General features: G+C 46.6%; 2 protein-coding genes across 9 annotated transcripts in view; one reads left to right on the top strand and one right to left on the bottom strand.

The window, feature by feature from the left end:
* VPS13D (vacuolar protein sorting 13 homolog D) overlaps positions 1-2,730 on the bottom strand; it is a 275,671-nt gene extending 272,941 nt beyond the window's left edge. For 7 of the 8 annotated variants that reach the window (XR_015143441.1, XR_015143438.1, XR_015143440.1 and 4 more), the window contains exon 1: positions 2,594-2,730. The gene's annotated coding sequence lies outside the window, so the exon portion shown is untranslated. The remainder of the gene's footprint in view (positions 1-2,593) is intronic. The other variant, XM_086344603.1, reaches the window with a different exon arrangement.
* LOC147356671 (uncharacterized) lies at positions 1,740-7,064 on the top strand. Its single transcript, XM_086344607.1, has 2 exons — positions 1,740-2,840; positions 4,831-7,064. The coding sequence occupies exon 1, from the start codon at positions 2,246-2,248 to the stop codon at positions 2,819-2,821; it is 576 nt and encodes a 191-aa protein (XP_086200733.1). The 5' UTR covers positions 1,740-2,245; the 3' UTR covers positions 2,822-2,840; positions 4,831-7,064.
* The last annotated feature ends 13,433 nt before the right edge of the window (positions 7,065-20,497 follow it).

The following is a 20,497-nucleotide window of genomic DNA, read 5'->3' as shown; positions in this document are numbered from 1 at the left end:
AAAATAAATTATTTTTAGTATTCCATAAAATTAACATAGGGAACTTGAGACACAAAAGTTTAAACGGGTATCAAGATTTCTCAGCTAGTAGATCCCAGTTCGGAGAAGGCAATGGCACCCCACTCCAGTACTCTTGCCTGGAAAATCCCATGGACGGAGGAGCCTGGTAGGCTGCAGTCCACGGGATTGTTAAGAGTCGGACACAACTAAGTGACTTCACTTTCACTTTTCACTTTCATGCATTGGAGAAGGAAACGGCAACCCACTCCAGTGTTCTTGCCTGGAGAATCCCAGGGACGGCGGAGCCTGGTGGGCTGCCATCTATGGGGTCGCAAAGAGTCAGACTCGACTGAACCAACTTAGCAGCAGCAGCAGCAGATCCCAGTTAGATGTGGGCTCCACATCTTGGTCTGAGCCAAGCATGTGGGACACTAACCCACCAAGCCTGCCGCTCCAGGTTTGCTGTGGCAGGCATCCCACTTGGAACTGGCCCTTTCTGAATCCTTTCCAAGCACTCTGCCCCACCTCCAGTGATTCATCTTAGTGCCAGAAGACACTCTTAGGCCAACTGAGAGGCCTCCACCCACCAAAACCCCCCAAACACAAAGCTCTTTAAGAGTTAACCTGCAGGAAAAATTGTTTTTTATTCGTCAACAGTGTTCTGCATTTCCAGATTAAATTAACTCTTATTTGTCAACAATGACAGTAAAAACATATAAGAAAATAAGTGCTTTGTTGTTGTTTAGCTGCTAAGTCATGTCTGACTCTTTTGTGACCCCATGGACTGCAGCCCCACCAGGCCCCTCTGTCCATGAGATTTTCCAGGCCAGAATACTGGAGTGGGCTGCCATTTCCTACTTCAGGGGATCTTCCTGATTCAGGGATCAAAGCCGAGTCTCTTTAGTCTCCTTCACTGGCAGGCAGATTCTTTATTACTGAGCCACCTGGGAACACTAATTTCTTTCCAAAGATCTTTTGTAAAGCACATTTTATGTAAAATTACGAATCTGCTAAAAATTATGGGGTACATTTATTTAAAGAAGAGATTACAAGAACAAATTTCTTAAAATAAGAATAAAGGAAACACTTCATTATAACTTTAAACGAGTAAATCTTTGAAAACAAAACATGAATCTGACTAATCTAGTCTTACTATGCAAACTCCAAACACTCTTAAACAAAGAGCCAAAGCCGGAGTACTCTTGATTTTTGAAGTAACTGCCATTGATTCTGGCCGTAAATGCCAACAAACTCTAAAGTGCCAACTACAAGTACTCTCTGAGTAGGAATAAAGGGAAACAACTATCAGTTTGTACACAAGATCTACTTCTCCTGAAGGTGGAGGAAGACAAAGCCCAGATTAAAAGAAGATGGGGTGAGAGGCACTATAAAACGCCCTGGGCAATAGGTTAAGGCCCAAGCCAGACGGCATCCATTAACTCTGCTAAGCATCTAAACCAGGCTTGAGGCCACTTCAAGGATTCCCTTAAGGAATCCGGTGTCAGGAAGGGCCCCCAGGCTGGCCAGAATCCCAAAGTGCTTACACTCCTGTCCATCAGGACTTCTCCGCAGCTGCCTGGCACTAACCCCCACCTGGCCTCCCCTAATTGGTGGGGCAGGTGACACTGGAGATCAGTGCTCAGCCCACCGGCGGGCAGACAGCTGGCCATGACCTTGAGCCAGGCCCCTCCCTTGAGGGGCGGCTGGCGTCCTAAGTAGGAAGGGCTGGCGACAGGAGCGGAGGCGGCGGGGCGGAGGATTGCCGGCACAAGGAGCTCGGAGACCAGCGGCAGGAGAGGGGCGGGAGCCAGGCCCGGGGAGCCAGGCCCCGCAGGAAGGAAACAACCCAGGAGGCGACGCTCCCTCCAGACCGTGCGCCTCCCCTCTGCTCAGAACCCTACGCCCTGCTCTAGGGGACGGAGACCCCACGTACCAGATAGAGCCAGGAGGGAACAGGTCCAGGTGTCCCCAAGCCCCGGGAAGGAGGGGCTCAGCCAGGGCATGACCCCGGAGGGCGAGGGGCAAAGAGGTTTGAGGCCTGATGTCCGCAGCCCAGACCGTGACCCCAAAGGCTGGAGAAGGGGGTGGTTAAGACACTCTAGAACCCTGACTGGAGATCCTTCTTAGGAACAGGTAGCGAGGCTCATACACTGGGCTCTCGTGTGGAGACCAAAGCTCCAGCGGGGAGACGCGGGTTGACACCCTCTTCATCCCCGGGCACCAAGCTTCCCCGACCCTGGAGAGGATGCAGGGTCTGGCGGGGGCTCGCACTCCCCAGGACACGGACGCCGGAGTCCCGAGAAGCTCAGGACTTCCGAGCGTGTGGCTAGGGTGCCCGCAGAGGCTCGGAAGCGAGGGTCCCGATGAGGGCGGGGCGCTCGGGGATGTCGGGGGCTCGGACGCCCCAGGACTTCACCGAGGAGCTCGGAGGGCCCGACGGTGGGGTCCCCAGGCTCCCCGCGCCGCGCTCCCCGCGGGCAGGCCCGGGCCTCTAGGTCTGAAGCAGATCCCGAGCAGCCGACCGCGGGTCCACGCCCGCCCTGAGTCCCCCGGCCCTGCTCGCCGCCCGGCGCCGCCCTGCCTCGGCCCGTACCTGTCGGTGTCCGGACCGCCCGCCCCAGCCCGGCACTGCGCGGCGCTTCCTCTCCGCGGCTCCTCAATGGCGCTGGCCGGCCGCACTCAGGCCTGCCCCGACCCGACCAATCGAGCGAGCGACTCGCCGGCGCCTGGCCAGCCGAGCGCCGAGTCATCGAGGAGGCGCCGCCGGCCGCTCCCTCCAGAGTTTGCAGGGGCTGGAGCAGAATGGGGACAAAGGCCATAACAGCCTCATTTTACAGCATGTGGGTAAACCGAGTCCGGGGGAAGGCTACAGGTTGAGATGATAATATTTAGGACAGACTGGCCTGCAGTCGGTTCGGCACTTAGCAGTCCAGGGGTCTGTTAAAACGTACTTCAGACTTTGCCACTTGCCTGCTTGAAACTGCTTCCCCACTACACCTAAAGTAAAACCCATTCCTCAGAGAGCTGAAACCAAGATCCTACTGAATTTGTTCCACTCCGATTTTTGCTACTCTTTCCTGGGCCCGCTCTGCCCCAGCATCCTCCAGTTCCTGCCTTAGGACCTTTGATTTCACATCTCTCTGCTTAGGATGCTTTTACAGAAACCATTGCTGTCCAGTGGGAGTATAATGCAGTTGTCGTTGTTCAGTTGTGAAGTCGTGTCCAATTATTTGCAGCCCCATGGACTGCAGAATGCCAGGCAGCTCTGTCCTCCACTATCTCCCAGAGTTTGCTCAAACTCATGTCCATTGAGTTAGTGATGCCATCCAACCATCTGATCCTCTGCCACCCCTCTTCTCCTTTGGCCTTCAATCTTTCCCGGTATCCGGGTCTTTGCTAATGAGTCGGCTTTTCACATCAGCTCCAAAGTATTGGAGCTTCAGCTTCAGCATCAGTCCTTGCAGTGAGTATTCAGGGTTGATTTCCTTTAAGATTGACTGGTTTGATCTCCTTGCAGTCCAAGGGACTCTCAAGAGTCTTCTCTAGCACCACAGTTCGAAAGCATCAATTCTTCGATGCTAAACTGCATACTAAATTTACTTAGTTGGTACATTTTTTAAAGGGAAAACTAAAAGGTGAAGTAATATATTTTATTTAATCCAACATGTCATCTCAACCTGTTCGGTTCAGCTCAGTTGCTTAGTTGTGTCCGACTCTTTGAGACCCCATGGACTGCAACACTCCAGGCCTCCCTGTCCATCACCAGTTCCCAGAGTTTACTCAAACTCATGTCCTTTGAGCCAGTAATACCATCCAACCACCTCATCCTCTATCGTTCCCTTCTCCTCCCACCTTCAATCTTTCCCAGCATCAGGGTCTTTTCAAAATGAGTCAGTTCTTTGCATCAGGTGGCTAAAGTATTGGAGTTTCAGCCTCAACATCAGTCCTTCCAATGAATATTCAGGACTGATCAACCTATAACTAACAGGAAAAGTATTATTAAGATGTTTTGGGGACTTCCCTGGTAGTCCAGTGGCTAAGGCTGCACTCCCAGTGCAAGGGCTCTGGGTTCGATTTCTTGTCAGGGAACTAGATCTCAAATGCCACAACTAAGTCACATGCCACAACTAAAAATCCCACATGCTGCAACTAAGACCTGGTAAAACAAAATAAATAAATAATTTTTTTTTACAAAAAGAACCGCTGTCAAAAAAAAAAAGACATTAGTTTTTTAAGTCTTGTGTGTATTTTACACTACGGCACATCACAATATAAATGCTGCATTTCAAGTGCTCAAGAGATGTATACGGCTACAGGGCGACTCTGAATAATCATATAGCCCACTCTGCTTCAAACATTTCATCTCAGAGGATTTTCCTGATGTCCTATCTTAAGTTCCCCTCATTCATTATCCTGTTATATTATCTTGACAAAATTTAATGCTGCTTGAAATGAGATTATTTTATTTACTTGTTTATACTTAAAGGAAATCAGTCCTGAATATCATTGGAAGGACTGATGCTGAAGCTGAATCTTCAGTACTCTAGCCACTTGATGCAAAGAACTGACACATTGGAAAAGATCCTGATACTGGGAAAGATTGAAGGTGGGAGGAGAAGGGGGTGACAGAGGATGAAATGGTTGGATGGCATCACTGATTCCATGAACATGAGTTTGAGCAAGCTCTGGAAGTTGGTGATGGACAGGGAAGCCTGGTATGCTGCAGTCCACGGGGTAGCAAAGAGTTGAGCCACTGAACTGACTGACCTACATCTTTTCTTCCCTCACCCTAAATGTTCCCTGACAACAGAAATTGTGTCTTTTTCACAGATGTTTCTTCAGTACCTAGATTTGGCCTAACACGGGAAGGATTCAATGAAGGTGCCGTGAATGAATGAACAAATGAACAACTCATCTTGGATTATCACCAGAAGGACAGGAAGAACACCTCAGGCTTATAAAAAGTCAGAAGATGCAGGACGCAGGCTGGCAAGTTTGCGGGTATCTGTTCACCATAATAATTATCAACCTTCAGGATGCTAAGCTAATGAAGGTGCTTGTGGGCTGACTCACTCCTAAGGAAAGCCTGGGTTCCTGTGAGGTGGGGTCAACCCATCAGAATCTCAACACTGGGTGTCCTCAGAGGCTGAGGTTTGGTGTAAAACCCCAAACTCCACAGAAGGCAGAAAGGAAGGCACCCCTCAGGACTTATCTCAGGATCCAGATATTTCAGCCCAGAGACACCTGGCTGTACCTGAGGAGTTTATGCCAGGACACCATTCCTTCAGCCAGTGTCACTGAGAGTCATCCATCGCACCATACATTTACCACACAGCCATCTCAGTCCTGAGTGTTTACACAAGAGAAAATCAAAGCGCATGTGGGGACTTCCCTGGTTGCCCAGTGGTTAACGATCTGCCTGCCAATGCAGAGGACATGAGGTTCAATCCCTGGTCAGGGAAGCTTCCACACACCTTGGGCAACTCAGCCCATGTGCCACCACTACTGAAGCCCAGGAGCCCTAGAACCCATACTCCGCAACAAGAAAAATCACCGCAATGAGAAGCCCTTGTGCCGCAATGAAGAGTAGCCCCCCGCTCACCACAACTAGAGAAAGCCCGAGTGCAGTAACAGACCCCGCACAACCAAATAAATAGATAAATATCCCTGCCCTCCTGGAGATTACATACCAGCAGGTGAAGAGACACAGACAAAAACCAAAGTCAGCGTAAAGCATGCAGGGGGTGGGATGGTGATAGGCAGTAAAGAAAGAATGCAGGGAAGCAAGGTGGAATCGAGGGGTGTACAGTTTTAGCTGGAGGTCTTAGTGGAAAGAACTGGCCCCTAGGGATACAAATTCAGGGAGTCTGGAGGAGGACCCAGCTCCCCAAGTGATGAGTTTGGAAATATAGAGCTAGTCTAAAGCCCACATTGTACAGAAGGGGAAACAGAGGATTAGGAAGGGGAAGGAACTTACTCAAGATAACACAGAGAGACCACAGGACAATGCTGGACTCTGCTGCCAGCCTGAAACCTTCTGCATGAGGACCGCAGCTCACCCTCCACCCACCCTCTGCTTGTTATGGGGGATCCAGGGAACAGAGAGGTCGGTCAAAGGTTGGCCTGGCAGAGGGGAAAGGGTTGTGTTGGCCACAGGGAAGGACCTCCCATGGTCCCCCACCCATGCTGTGGCCCCCAAAGCTGCAAGTTTCAGACACGTGACAGGTGAAGGACTGCAGGAGATGGGGGTGCCCCCTAATCACCATCTGGGCTAGACCCTGGGGTGCATATTGGTCCAAGGGGGCAGGTTTCTGGGGTAGGCAGATTTGAGAGGCCCTGCTCAGTACATCCCAATAAAGCCCCCTCCCCACCTGACCTCCAGATCATCTAGACCAGATCGGGTGCAGAAGGGAGGGTGGGACAGTTTTGGGACCCTAGGGACAAGACGTGCGGCCAGGAGGGTGGCTTCAGGAGTCAGGGGAAGATGTTGGGGTTTGTTTCCTGAATGATGGCAAGGGTCTGAGTGTGGCCTGGCCTGAGAGTTGGGAAACTGAGCTTCAGTTATTTTCTCTCTATAATTGCCCTGGGAGATAGGCAAGGTACCCATTATCTGTGCCATGCAGAGGAGGCGCTGAGCCGGCTGGGCTTGATACTCATCTGAGGAGTTGAGTTGGGTAAACAGTTTGTTTACTTTAGGGGACTCCTGATAACCAGCTCTTTAGAATTTCCTCTCTCTCCAGGGACTTCTCTGCCCTGCCTGGAGTTCCATATTCAGAAACCAGAAAGTAGAGTAGCGTCTGGAAAGCCAGGGGGCTGCTTGGGGCAAACCTAAAGGTTAAGAGTCTATATGTAAAATAGATAGCCAGTGGGAGCTGGCTGTATGATGCAGGGAACGCAAAGCCTCTGTGACAACCTAGAGGGGTGGGGCAGGGAGGGAGGTGAGAGGGGGTTCAAGAGGGAGGGGACATATGTATACCTATGGTTGATTTATGTTGATGTATAACAAAAACCATCACAATATTGTAATTAAAAAGAGTCCTGGGATTGCACCCTAGCTTCACCTATAACCTGCTGTGTGAACTTGGAGCAGCTGCTGTCCCTCCCTTCACCAAAGCCTCAGCTCAAATACCAGCTTCTCAGAGAAGCCTTCCTGAACTCACCTTGCAAACTAGCAGCACCCCTACTTCTGTCTGTTTCCCATGTTGTTTTATTTTTCTTCTTAAAATCACCAGTGGCGTAGCACTCACGCATATTTCTACACATAGCCCCACCTAGCATGGCAGCTCTAGCAGAAACCTTCCTTGCCTTGCATTCTGTTGCATCCCCAGCACACACACACACACAACAACAACTAATATTTATTGAGCACTTACTATGTGCCAGACATAGTCTCATGTATTTTATAGATAGTAGTTCATGTAATCCCTTATTCTGATGGAGATATTTTAACCCCATTTTAGAGGTAAGGAGAGTGAGGCACAGAGAAGGTTATTAATTTGCCTGAGGTTACACAAAGTGGCAGAACCGAGATTCACACCTGGAAAGGTGGACTTCTAGCACCCACAACTCTGGACTTCTTGACTTCTGTGCTAGTCCATCAAGGTGCTCCCTAACAACGATGCCTGAATGCAGACTAGATGGAGAGGAATCCAAAAGATTCTTCCTCCCATCCGCGGTGGCCCTACTTTAGAGAAAGCACTTGTTCCATCTGGGTTAAAGAAAAGAAAGAGGCAGGAGGGGCTTCACGTGGCCCATTTTGATCAGTTAAATCATCAGGCCGGTGGCTGCCTTCAGTTGCTTCAAATTTCCCCACTGTGATGTTGTGATTTATAATAAGAAATATACATTTGATCTTCATCCTCCATCCTGGGCTCACAACTCCAGAAATCTTTGAAATTTCCTAAATGATAAGAGTGATGGAGCATCTTTTGTTCAAATAACTGTTCTTGTGTTCTCACTTCTGAAAAAGCTCCAGAGCCATAAAGGCAAAACCTGTGTCTTATTATTCATATCAAATCCCTTGCAGTCACACCCAAGTTTCTGTCAGTAGGTGGCTTTTGGAAAGACCCCAAGAATGGGGGCTGGTTACCAGGGAAATGAACCGTGTGATTAGAGGGCTGGAACTTTCAATTCCAACCACTTACCTCTGGGTTGGGAAGAGGGGCTAGAGGTTGAATCAATCACCAGTGACCAATGATTCAATCAGCATGCCTGTTAAGGAAGTCTCCATAAAACCTCAAAAGGATGGATTCAGAAAGCTTCCAGGGGACTTCCCTATGGTCCAGTGGTTAAGAATTTGCCTGTCAGTGCAGGGGACACCAGTTCAGTCCTTGATCCAGGAAGATTCCCACATGCCTTGGGGCAACTAAGCCCGTGTGCCACAGCTACTGAAGCCCGTGTACCTAGAATTCATGCTCTGCAACGAGAGAAGCCACTGAAACAAGAAGCCCACGCACCACAACTACAGAAAAGCCCACACGCAGCAACGAAGACTCAGCGCAGCCAAAAATAAAAATAAGTAAATAATAAAACAAAAATTTTTTTAAGCACAGGTAACACCTGAACCTGTGACTGGTATGTGAAAGTAAGGCAGTCTTGTAGGAGGGAGCCCTTAACCTGTGAGCTCTAGTATTACTTCCCATTGTAGACAATGTCGGAATTGAGTTAAACAGTAGCACACCCAGCTGGTGTCACTGAATTTTTTGGTGTAGGGGAGGGAAAAAAACCCACATTTGGTGACCATGTCAGGAGTATTGAGAGTAGAGGCAACATGTGGGAAGAGTTTTCCTTTATGCCTCTCATATCACATCACCTGTTATTACCCACATTGTGTAGAGAGTGAAACTGAACCCGGGATGGGAACTTAGGAGGCTTCTGCATGGCGGAAGCCTGGGAAATGTGCAGTGAGAGCTGTCAGGGCTGTGGTGCCCCTTGGAAGCGAACAGGGCATGGGCACACTAAGGGAAGGGCAGTTGGCAGAGCAGAGGGCAACAGTAAGAAAATCCAGGAAGCTAGCTAAGTACACGGGGAGGAGCTGTGGGGACAGAGAGGGAGTGGCGCCGTAAAGCAAGCTGAGGGACTGGATACGGTTAGAAGCCACTGGAAAGATGTGTGGAGGAGGGAATACAGTGGGCCAGTGCTGTCCTCCCACTCTGCTCCTGCTACTGCCTTCACAAGGGCAAACCCTGCTGGAAGCTGGAAGGCAAGGGTCTGGCGATTCAGTCTGAAGAGGATACAGAGCTGGGTGGAAAAAGGACTGGAGGAGAGGGTGGAGAACAACAGTTACCCAGACTAAGCTCATAGTGTTCATTGCACAACAAGCCAATAAATTGAGAGACAAGTTGTTGGAGCAAGGAATAGCAACGTTATTCAGAAAGCCAGCAGACCAAGAAGATGGTGGACTAGTGTCCCAAAGAACCGTCTTCCCCAAGTTCAGGCTCAGGCCTCCTTTATACTAAAAGGGGAGGGAGTATGGTTGGTTGTTGCAAACCTCTTGGTGCGGGAATCCTGTGTTCTTGCAGCTGTCCATGTAGGTCCTGTCACAATGTTCCTATAAACCTCCAATGAGACAAATGTTATTTTATGTTCTGCAACTTTTTATCTCTATATGAATGGAAAAGAGTTATACCATTAAAGATGACAGCCTGAGAATGCGCTGTCATGTATATTTCAGTAGGCAACATTCTCAACTTACAGCAAAAGCAATAAAATAAATAAGTTAAAGAAACAGATCCAATTAAGGAATCAGATTTGTTCTTCCCTGTTACACAACCAGAACATCCCTGGTGTCTTTGCTTCCAATCTTCCCTTCCCTAGTCATCTTCCCAACGTAGCCAGAACCAGGGGACTTTAGGAGGGATCAGCCCACCTCCCAGTAACCAAAGGACATGAGAGCCATGGACAGGGTTAGCATCCCAGTCCTGACAGCCCGACTTTCCACTTACCGCTCCCCCCAACACCTGGAGACGTCTTTCCAAAAGACTGGTCTGGCCCTGTCTCTGTACTGGCTATGAGTTTTCATGAGTCCCTTTGCCCGTTGCCCACCTTAGCAGGACAGTGGAAACCCCCCATCTGTCTATTCTCTGTGACCAGCTTCATTTTCTTCAGATAGAAAGGAAAAAGACTTTGTAGAGATTTTAAGTTGAAATTTTTAAAGAAAGTTTGGGAATAGGCTATTTTATTTTATATTATTTTGGCTGTACCACATAGCACGTGGGATCTTAGTTCCCCAACCGGGGGTTGAACCCAAACCGCCCACACTGAAAACACTGAGTCTCAACCACTAGACCACAAGGAAGTCCTCTCTCTGTTGAAATTTTAATGTGGCTTGGATGTGTGCATGAATCCAGTTTTAGAAAACACTGCTATCCATTAATTATGGCCCAGCCACAGTTAATGAGCCAGGTGTCCTGTACTTAAGAGCAGTACTCAAAAAACATGAGTGGGAATAAGAGCTCTATCCTGGAATGCTGACTGGTGCAAAGAAAAAGTAGATTAGATGCTCTTAAGAAACATCTAATACTCTAATACTCCTAATCTTTGTAGGAGTATTGTGTGTGTGTTTTCTTATTGTCTCTCTTCCCAAACTTTTGCTTTAGTAGGTGCTGTATTCCAGTACCTAGAGCATCTTCAGCCTGCCATGAAGTAGGAGCCCAGGAAACACTTATCCATTCAAACTCTGGGAGCTGGCAGGATGCATTTGTGGTATTTAAAGCCGTGAAGCTGTGTGGGGCTTGCAGGGGAGGGAGTGGGAGATGGAGAAGATACAAACAGTTGAGACGAGGAGGGAGCAGCGAAGGAGGCAGAAGGACCCCTTGAGATAACAGGAAAGCCAAGGGAGTGTGTGCTCCTGGAAGCAGGCAAGGAGCATGTTTCATGGAAGGAACTGGTCACTTGGATCAAATGCTGCCCACAGAGGAAGTGAGAGGAGCCCTGAGAGTCTCTGTGAATTGAGCATCAGGGTTAGTGTCAGCAACAACCTGGCCATTAAGATTTCTAGTGATGAGATGGACACAGCTTCAATGGAATAAGCTCAAGAGAAAATGGGAGAAGATAAATTGGAGACAGTGAATGTCAATAGACATTTTCTATATTGTCAATAAACAATGTTTTGCTGTTAAGAGTAACTGGGAACTGTTTATGATGGTGAACACATGGAAGCAACCTAAATATCCATCGACAGAGGAATGGATAAAGAAGATGTGGTACATGTATATAATGGAATATTACTCAGCCATTAAAAAGAATGAAATAATGCCATTTATAGCAATGTGGATGGACCTAGAGATTGTCATACTGAGTGAAGTAAGTCAGACAGAGGAGAAATATCATATGATATCCCTTATATGTGGAATCTAAAAAGAAATAATACAAATGAATTTACAAACCAGAAGGAGACTCACAAACTTAGAGAGCTTACAGTTGCCAATGGAAAGGATGGGGAGAAAGGATAGTTAGGGGTTTGGGGATGGACATGTACACTCTGAAATATTTAAAGTGGATAACCAACAGGACCTATTGTATAGCACAGGGAACTCTGCTCGATGTTATGTGGCAGCCTGGATGGGAGGACAATTTTGGGGAGAATGGATATATGTATATGTATGGCTGAGTCCTTTGCTGTCCAACTGAAACTCACAACATTGTTAATCAGCTATAGTCCAGTATAAAACAAAAGGTTGTTTTTTTTTTTTTTTACAGCATTCTGTGTATTTTAATAGCCAAAAATTGTAAACAACAAAAATATCAATTAATAGGTGAATAGATAAACAAATGATGGTGGAATTCTACAACAGAATAGTTCTCAAAAATAAAATGGAAATCAACTACTGATAAATGTTGCAATATGGATGAACTCAAAATCATAATGAAAGAAGCCAGATTACACCAAAAAAGAACATGCTCTATGATTCTATTTAAATTCTGGAAAATGTGAACTAATTTATAGTGGCAGGAAGTAGATTAGTGGTTGTCTAGGAGCAAAGTGGGCAAGAAGCAAGGATTATAACAAAATAGGATGACACTTTCAGGAATGATTGGTTGCTCACCATCTTGATTGATGTGATGCTTTCCTGTGCTCACGTGGTCTGTCGTCTCCGACTCTTTGCAGCCCTGTGGACTGTAGCCCACCAGGTTCCTCTACCTGTCATATTTCCCAGGCAAGAATACTGGAGTGGGTTGCCATTTCCTACTCCAGAAGCTTTCCTGGGTACGTATATGTCAAAACTGCTCAGACTGTCCACTTTAAATATGTGTAGTTTATTTCAGTCATATTTCAATAAAGTATTTAAATATGCTGATATAGTAATAATGTAGTGAGAGGACTAAGAAGAGTAAGTTTTTTTTTCCTTCTCAAAGGAAGGACTGTGTGGAGCGCTGAAATTCAGAAGGCCCTTAGATCAGTCAGTATTATTGGACGTGCTTGTCTGCAAGCTGTTACTGGTGGTGGTGGTGCTTTAGTCACTAAGTCGTATCTGACTTTTGTGACCCCATGGACTGTAGCCCACCAGGCTTCTCTGTCCATGGGATTCTCCAGGCAAGAATACTGGAGTGGATTGCCATTTCCTTCTCCAGGGTTTGTTTTGTTTAAAAAAAAAAAAAGAAGAAGAAGAAGAAGTAACTGGGAAATCTGACAGTAACTGGAGAGAGAATTGTTTTCAAGAAGGTTTTTGCTGTTTTTAATTGTAATGAAATGCACATTACATAAAATCTGCCATTGTAATTATTTCTAAGTGAACAGCTCAGTGGCAACCTTATTTTATTGCACTTCATTTTATTGTGCTTCACAGATACTGAATTTTTTACAAATTGAAGATTTGTGGCAACCTTGTGTGTCCGACAAGTCTATCCATACCATTTTCCCAACAGCATTTGCTTATTTTATGTCTCTGTGTCACATTTGGATAATTCTTGAAATACTTCGGGAATTCCCTGGCAGTCCAGTGGTTAGGACTCCATGCTTTCACTGCCAAGGGCCTGGGTTCAAACCCTGGTTGGGGAACTAAGATCCCACAAGCCATGCAGCGCAGCTAAAAATATAAAATAAAATTCTTTAAATATTTCAAATGTTTTCATTATTATTATGTTTGTAATAGTGAAAGGTGATTTGTGATGTTACTATGGTAGTTCTTGGGGGCATCACAAGCTGTGCCTGTATAGATGGCAAACTTAATGTTGTGTGTGTTCTGACTGCTCCACTGACCAGATATCTCCCCCGTCTCTCTCCCTCTCCCTGGGCCTCCCTATTCCTTAAGACACAACAATATTGAAATCATGCCAGTTAATAACCCTACAATGGCCTCTAAGTGTTCAAGTGAAAGGAAGAGTCACACGTCTCTTGGTGCTCCATGCTTAGTCCCTCAGTCATGTCTGACTCTTTTGTGACCTCATGGACTACAGCCCGCCAGGCTCCTCTGTCCATGGGATTTTCCAGGCAAGAATATTGGAGTAGGTTTCCATTTCCTTCTCCAGGGGATCTTTCTGACACGGGGATCGAACTGGCATCTACAGCATCTCCTGCATTGGCAGGTCAATGAGCCATCGGGGAAGCCCCACACTTCTGTTATAAAACAGAACCTAGAAATGATGAAGCTTAGTGAAGAAGTCATGTCAAATGCTGAGACAGGCAGGTAGGCCTCCTGTGCCAGTTAGCCAAGTTGTGAATGCAAAGGAACATACTTAAAGGAAATGAAAAGTGCTACTCTAGTGAATACACGAATGAGGAGAAAGTGAAACAGCTTTATTGCTGAAATGGAGAAAGTTTTGGTGGTCTAGATAGAAGATCAAACCAGCCACAACATTCCCTTAAGCCAAAGCTTAACCCAGAGCATGGCCCCAACTCTCATCAATTCTAGGAAGGCTGAGAGAGGTGAGGAAGCTACAGAAAAAAAGTTTAAGGCAGCAGAGCCTGGTCCATGAAGTTGAAGAAAGAAGCCATTGCTGCTGCTGCTGCTGCTGCTAAGTCGCTTCAGTCAACTCTGTGCGACCCCCGAGACGGCAGCCCACCAGGCTTCCCCGTCCCTGGGATTCTCCAGGCAAGAAAACCGGAGTGGGTTGCTATTTCCTTCTCCAATGCATGAAAGTGAAAAGTGAAAGTGAAGTCGCTCAGTCGTGCCCGACTCTTAGCGACCCCATGGACCGCAGCCTACCAGACTCCTCCATCCATGGAATTTTCCAGGCAAGAGTACTGGAGTGGGGTGCCATTGCCTTCTCCGAAAGAAGCCATTGCTATACCATAAAAGTTCAAGGTGAAGCAGCAAATTACCCAGAGGATATAACTAAGATAATAAATGAAGATGGCTACACTAGACAACAGATTATCAGCACAGATGAAAAAACCTTGTATTGAAAGAAGGGGCTTCCCTGATGGCTCAATCGGTAAAGAATGTGCCTGCAATGCAGGAAACACAGGAGACACAGGTTCAATCCCTGGGTCGGGAAGATCCCCTGAAGGAGGAAACGGCAGCCCATTCCAGTATTCTTGCCTGGAAAATCCCATGGACAGAGGAGCCTAGTTGGCTATAGTCCATGGGATCACAAAAGAGTCAGACGCGACTGCACACGTGAAGGATAAATGGATGGATGGACGGACTGAAAGAAGATGTCATCTAGGACTTTCATAGCTAGAGAGGAAAAGTCAGTGCCTGGCTTCAAAGCTTCAAAGGAGAGGCTGACTCTCTTGTTGCTGCTAAGTCACTTCAGTCGTGTCAGACTCTGTGCGACCCCATAGACATCAGCCCACCAGGCTCCCCCGCCCCTGGGATTCTCCAGGCAAGAACACTGGAGTGGGTTGCCATTTCCTTCTCCAATGCATGAAAGTGAAAAGTCAAAGTGAAGTCGCTCAGTCGTGTCTGACTCTTAGCAACCCCATGGACCACAGCCTACCAGACTCCTCCATCCATGGGATTTTCCAGGCAAGAGTACTGGAGTGGGGTGCCATTGCCTTCTCTGGACTCTCTTGTTAGCGGCTAACATAACTGATGACTTTAGGCTAAAGTCAGTGAGAATTATGCTAAATCTACTCTGCCTGTGTTCTATAAATAGATCAACAAAGCTTGGAGACAGCACATGTGTTTAAACATTGTTTATGAATATTTTAAGCCCAATGTTGAGGTCTCTTGCTCAGAAACAAAGATTCATTTCAGATATTACTGCTCATTGACAATGCACCTGGTCACCCACGAGCCCTGATGAAGATTAATGTCTTCGTGACTGCTAACAGAACACCCATTCTGTGGCCTGCTGATCAAGGAGTAATTTCAACTTTCAAGTCCTATTATTTTGGAAATAAGTGAGGCTCTAGCTGCCATAGATAATAAGTCCACTGATGGATCTGGGCAAAATAAGCTAAGAAACCATCTGGAAAGGATTCACCATTCTAGAGGCCATTAAGACCTTTCATGATTCACAAGACGAGGTCAAGATATCAACATTAACAGGACTTTGGAAGAAGTTGATTCCAGTGCTCATGGATGACTTCAAGGGATCTGAGGTTTCTATGGAGGAATAACTGCAGATGTGGTAGAAGTAACAGAAGAACTAGAATTAGAAGTGGAGCCTGAAGATGTGAGTGAATTTCTGCAATCTCATGATGAAACCTGAATGGATGAAGACTTGCTTCTTATGGATGAGCCAAATAAGTGGTCTTTTTAGATGGAATCTACTCCTGGTGAAGATGATATGAAGATTACTGAAATTTCAACACAGGGCTTAGACTCTTACATAACCATAGTTGATAGAGCAGCTGTAGGGTCTGATAGGATTGACTCCAATTTTTAAAGAATTTCTACTGTGGCTAAAATGCTATCAAACAGTTTTGTATGCTAGAGAGAAACTGACCATAAAAGGAAGAGTCAATCAATGCAGCAAACTCCATTGTCATCTTCCTTTTTTAAATTGCCTACTCAACCTTAGGCAACCACCATCCAGATCAGTCAGCAGCCATCAACATAAAGGCAAGACCTTCCACCAGCAAAAAGATTACAACTCACTAAAGGCTCAATTTTTAGCAATAGAGTATTTTTTTAAATATTTGTTTATTTGGCTGTGCTGCATCTGAGTTGTGGTACATGGGATCTTCCATCTTCACTGGGCACACAGGATCTTTAGTTTCAACATGTGGAATCTAGTTTCCTGACCAGAGATTGAACCCGGTATTTGAGGGAGCAAATTGGGAGTGCAGGATCTTAGCCACTAGGCCACAAGGGAAGTCCCAGTAATAAAGTATTTTTTAATTAAGGTGTGTCCATCGTTTTTTTTAGGCATAATGCTATTGTACATTTAATAAACTACAGTATGGTCCAAACACAACTTTTATATACTCTAGGAAACCAAAAAATTCATGTGACTCATTTTATCATGGTGGTCTGGAATCAAATCTGCACTGTCTCCAAGGTATGCCTGCCCATTCACCTTGCTGGGCAATCATCACCACCATCCACCTCCCTAACTCTTTTCATCTTACAAAACTGAAAATTCTGTACCCAGGAAGGAAGATCCCCTGGAGTAGGAAATGGCCACCCACTCCAGTATTTCTTGCCTGAAAAATTCAATGGACAGAGGAGCCTGGCAGACTACAGTCCATAGGGTTGCAAAAAGTCCGACACAACTGAGCACACATTCACACACGTACCCAGTAAACATCAATTTCCCATACCCCTCTCCCTCTAGCCCCTGGCAACCATCATCATACTTCAATCCCTATGAATCGGACTATGCTAGCTATCTCATGGGCTTCCCTGGTGGCTCTGCTGCTGCTGCTAAATTGCTTCAGTTGTGTCCGACTCGGTGCAACCCCGTAGACGGCAGCCCACCAGGCTCCCCCGTCCCTGGGATTCTCCAGGCAAGAACACTGGAGTGGGCTGCCATTTCCTTCTCCAGTGCATGAAAGTGAAAAGTGAAAGTGAAGTCGCTCAGTCGTGTCTGACTCTCAGCGACCCCATGGACCGCAGCCTACCAAGCTCCTCTGTCCATGGGATTTTCCAGGCAAGAGTACTGGAATGGGGTGCCATTGCCTTCTCCACGCTGGTGGTTCAGCAGTAAATAATCTGCCTGGAAATCAGGAGCCGCAGGAGACATGGGTTCGATCCCTGGGTGGGGAAGATCCCCTGGGGGAGGGAATGGCAACCCACTTCAGTATTCTCATCAGGAGAATCCCCACAGACAGAGGAGCCTGGCAGGCTACAGTCCATAGGGTCACAAGGAGTCTGACATGACTGAAGCGACTTAGACACACACAAGTATCTCATATAAATGGAATCCTACGTACGGTATTTGTCTTTTTGTGACAGACTTCTTTCACTTAGCATAATTTCTGCAAGGTCCATCCATGTTGTAGCACGTGTCAGAATTTCTTTCCTTTTTAATGCTGAATAATACTCCATCATCGGAGAAGGCAATGGCACCCCACTCTAGTACTCTTGCCTGGAAAATCCCATGGATGGAGGAGCCTGGTAGGCTGTAGTCCATGGGGTCGCTAAGAGTTGGACACGACTGAGCGAATTCCCTTTCACTTTTCACTTTCATGCATTGGAGAAGGAAATGGCAACCCACTCCAGTGTTCTTGCCTGAAGAATCCCAGGAATGGGGGAGCCTGGTGGGCTTCCGTCTATGGGGTTGCACAGAGTCGGACACAACTGAAGCGACTTAGCAGCAGCAATACTCCATCATATCTCATCCACCTGTGGACACTTGGTCTGCTGCCACCTTTTGGCTATTGTGAATAATGCTGCAATGAACGCTGGCATATGAGTCTCTGTTTTCAGTTCTTTTGGATATATAACCAGAATTGGAATTACTGGATCATATGGCAATTCTATGTTGTTGGGTTTTTTTGAGAAACTTCCATACTGTATTTCCTAGCACCGTACCATTTTAAGTTCCCACCAGCAGTGCAAAGGGGTTCCAATTTCTCCACATCCTCCCCTATACTTGCTTCCTTCCTTCCTTCCTTTCTTCTTTCTTTCTCCTTCTGAAAGTGAGTAGCTTAGAACTGCTAAAGCTTGGACTCTGCCTACTGCCTGATATGCATGTACCTTTAGCTTAAAACTTCCCCAATTTTGCTATACTGGGAGACATTGCTCTGGGAGAGATCCTTGATGTTCTCCTTACTTACTTCAAGTTGTCATAAATCCTTCCTTCACCTGATCTTTGGCTTGATTGTGTCTTTTGGCTGGATGGGTGTCAAGAGCTAAGAGGCAAACCCAGTTTTTGGGTAACAAGGTTGCATACAAAGGACTAAATAATTGACCATAGTGCTTATGCTGAATAAGACAGGAGGGGATGAGGGGTGGTGGGATTAATGGAGGGCAGGTTCCAGGAGGGAAAAAGACAGAGAACAGTGGTGGGGTTGGGGGTGGGGGTGGGGTGGAGGCAAGGGAGAGTGGGATGCTTGAAATTGAGATTGTGGCTGTGGCTATCCATAATGACAAGGTCTGGGGCAGGGTTAGCAAACCACAAACCACAGGCCAAATAGTATAAGGTTTTATTGGAATATAGTCACACTTGCGATATAATAAGAAATATACTTGGCCTTTGATTCCTGGCACAGAGCTCCTAAAACCCTTGGAATTTCTTGAATAATAGAAGCATCTTTATTTACTCATAAGGAGCCTCCCCCACCTTTTATAAAGGTATTTATTCATTTACTTTTTGGCTGCACAGCATGTGGGATCTTCCCTTACCAGGTGTTGAATCTGTGCCTTCTGCATTAGAAGCAGGGAATCTTAACCACTGAATCCCCAGGGAAGTCCTGAGAAATGGAATACTTCCTGCCATATCAGTAAACAAGGATGTGACAGTCATCAGCAATTCCAGCGCTCCAAGTGTGAATTCCTGACCTAAGGGCCCCCAGGAGGAAAACGCAATGGCACCCCACTCCAGAACTCTTGCCTGGAAAATCCCATGGACGGAGGAGCCTGAAAGGCCGCAGTCCATGGGGTCGCTGAAGGTCGACTTCACTTTCACTTTTTACTTAAATGCATTGGAGAAGGAAATGGCAACCTACTCCAGTGTTCTTGCCTGGAGAATTCCAGGGACAGGGGAGCTTGGTAGGCTGCCGTCTATGGGGTCGCACAGAGTCGGACACGACTGAAGCGACTTAGCAGCAGCAGCAGCAGCAAGGGCCCCCATGAAGGAGAAGAATACCTGCGGGATCTGGCAGCCACCAGGCTGCAGCCACTCCCTGCGGTGAGCACTGAGGAACTCAGGATGTGAAAAATGCAGAATACTGATCCCAGATAGCTGAGATGCATATAAAAGGAATGATTTCAGTGAGCCCAGACTCTCTCATCTTTCCTTACCTAGAAAATCACTAAATTCCTTAACTTGAGATATTTGGTTTTCTTTAATTAACAATAATTGTTTGATGTTCAAACCACCTGCCCCTTATTGCAAAGCTTCTGTATAACCTGGCTCCTCCCCTCATCTCCTTAGAGAGATTTGCTCAGTGTTACTTGAGATGCTGCCTTCAGGGCTTAAGTCCTAAAAATTTCTGCCGAATAAAACATAACTCTCAGCTTCTAGGTTGTGACTATTGTTTAAGCTGGCAGTCCCAAGGATCTCCTTTTGAGCACACCTGAGTTTATGTTAATGAGGTGACTCACAGTGGGGTCCCTAGACAGTCTCAGGTTGGGGCTTTCACCAGAAAGACCAAGAGACCAGAGGCTTGGAACTTTCACCCCCCCCCCCCGACCTCTGGAAATGAAGAGAGGTCTACAGATTAAGCTCCATAAAACCTCTTGAAAAATGAGACTTGATAAGCTTCCAATTTGGTACACAGGCGGGAGCCATGGATCCCCAGTTCTAAGGTGACAAAAGCTCCTGGGTCAGGACCCCTTGGACTTCACCCAGTGTACCTCTTCATCTGGTTGTGCATCTGTATCCTTTATAATAAGCTGGGAACCATAAGAAAAATGGTCCCTGAGCTTTGTGAGCTATGCTAACAAATGATTGAACCCAAAGAGGAAGTTGCGGAAACCTGTGACTTAGAGCCGATAGACAGAAGCACAGGTGACTATTTGGACTTGAGATTGGCATTTGAAGTGGGGGGGTGTCTAATGGGACTGAACTCTTAACCTTGTGGGGTCTGAACTACCTCCAGGCAGAGACTGTCAGATTTGAGCTCAGTTTGTAGAACACCTCATTGATCCACTGAAAACTGGGGAGCTGCTTGGTGGTGTGGAAATGTTATAGGGAAGAACTGATTCCATGTTGGATCTGTTTCTTTCACTTTAACCTTTGCTTCTGGCTGCTTTTGTTCACTATAAGGATAATGTTTATACATAATGGCCTGCTTCAGGGAAACCTGACCGTCTGCCTGAATATGAAAATAACTGCCTTTGTTCAGGACCCTATCCACCTGTTGATGGCTATAGGAAGAAAGAGATTAACACATTCTTTCCCTAGGGCTGGCCATTCCAGGAGATATTTGCAAGATTGCAAGATTAATGGCCTTTTTATTTTACTTCCTCACCTCCCCACCCCCATCTCTATTCTATAA

The sequence above is a fragment of the Bos grunniens genome, chromosome 16 (genome assembly GCF_055505025.1).
Source record: "Bos grunniens cultivar Pamir isolate PY7600 chromosome 16, Bosgru_T2T1.0, whole genome shotgun sequence".
NCBI lineage: Eukaryota > Metazoa > Chordata > Mammalia > Artiodactyla > Bovidae > Bos > Bos grunniens.
This window is presented reverse-complemented; position numbering and strand designations above follow the sequence as displayed.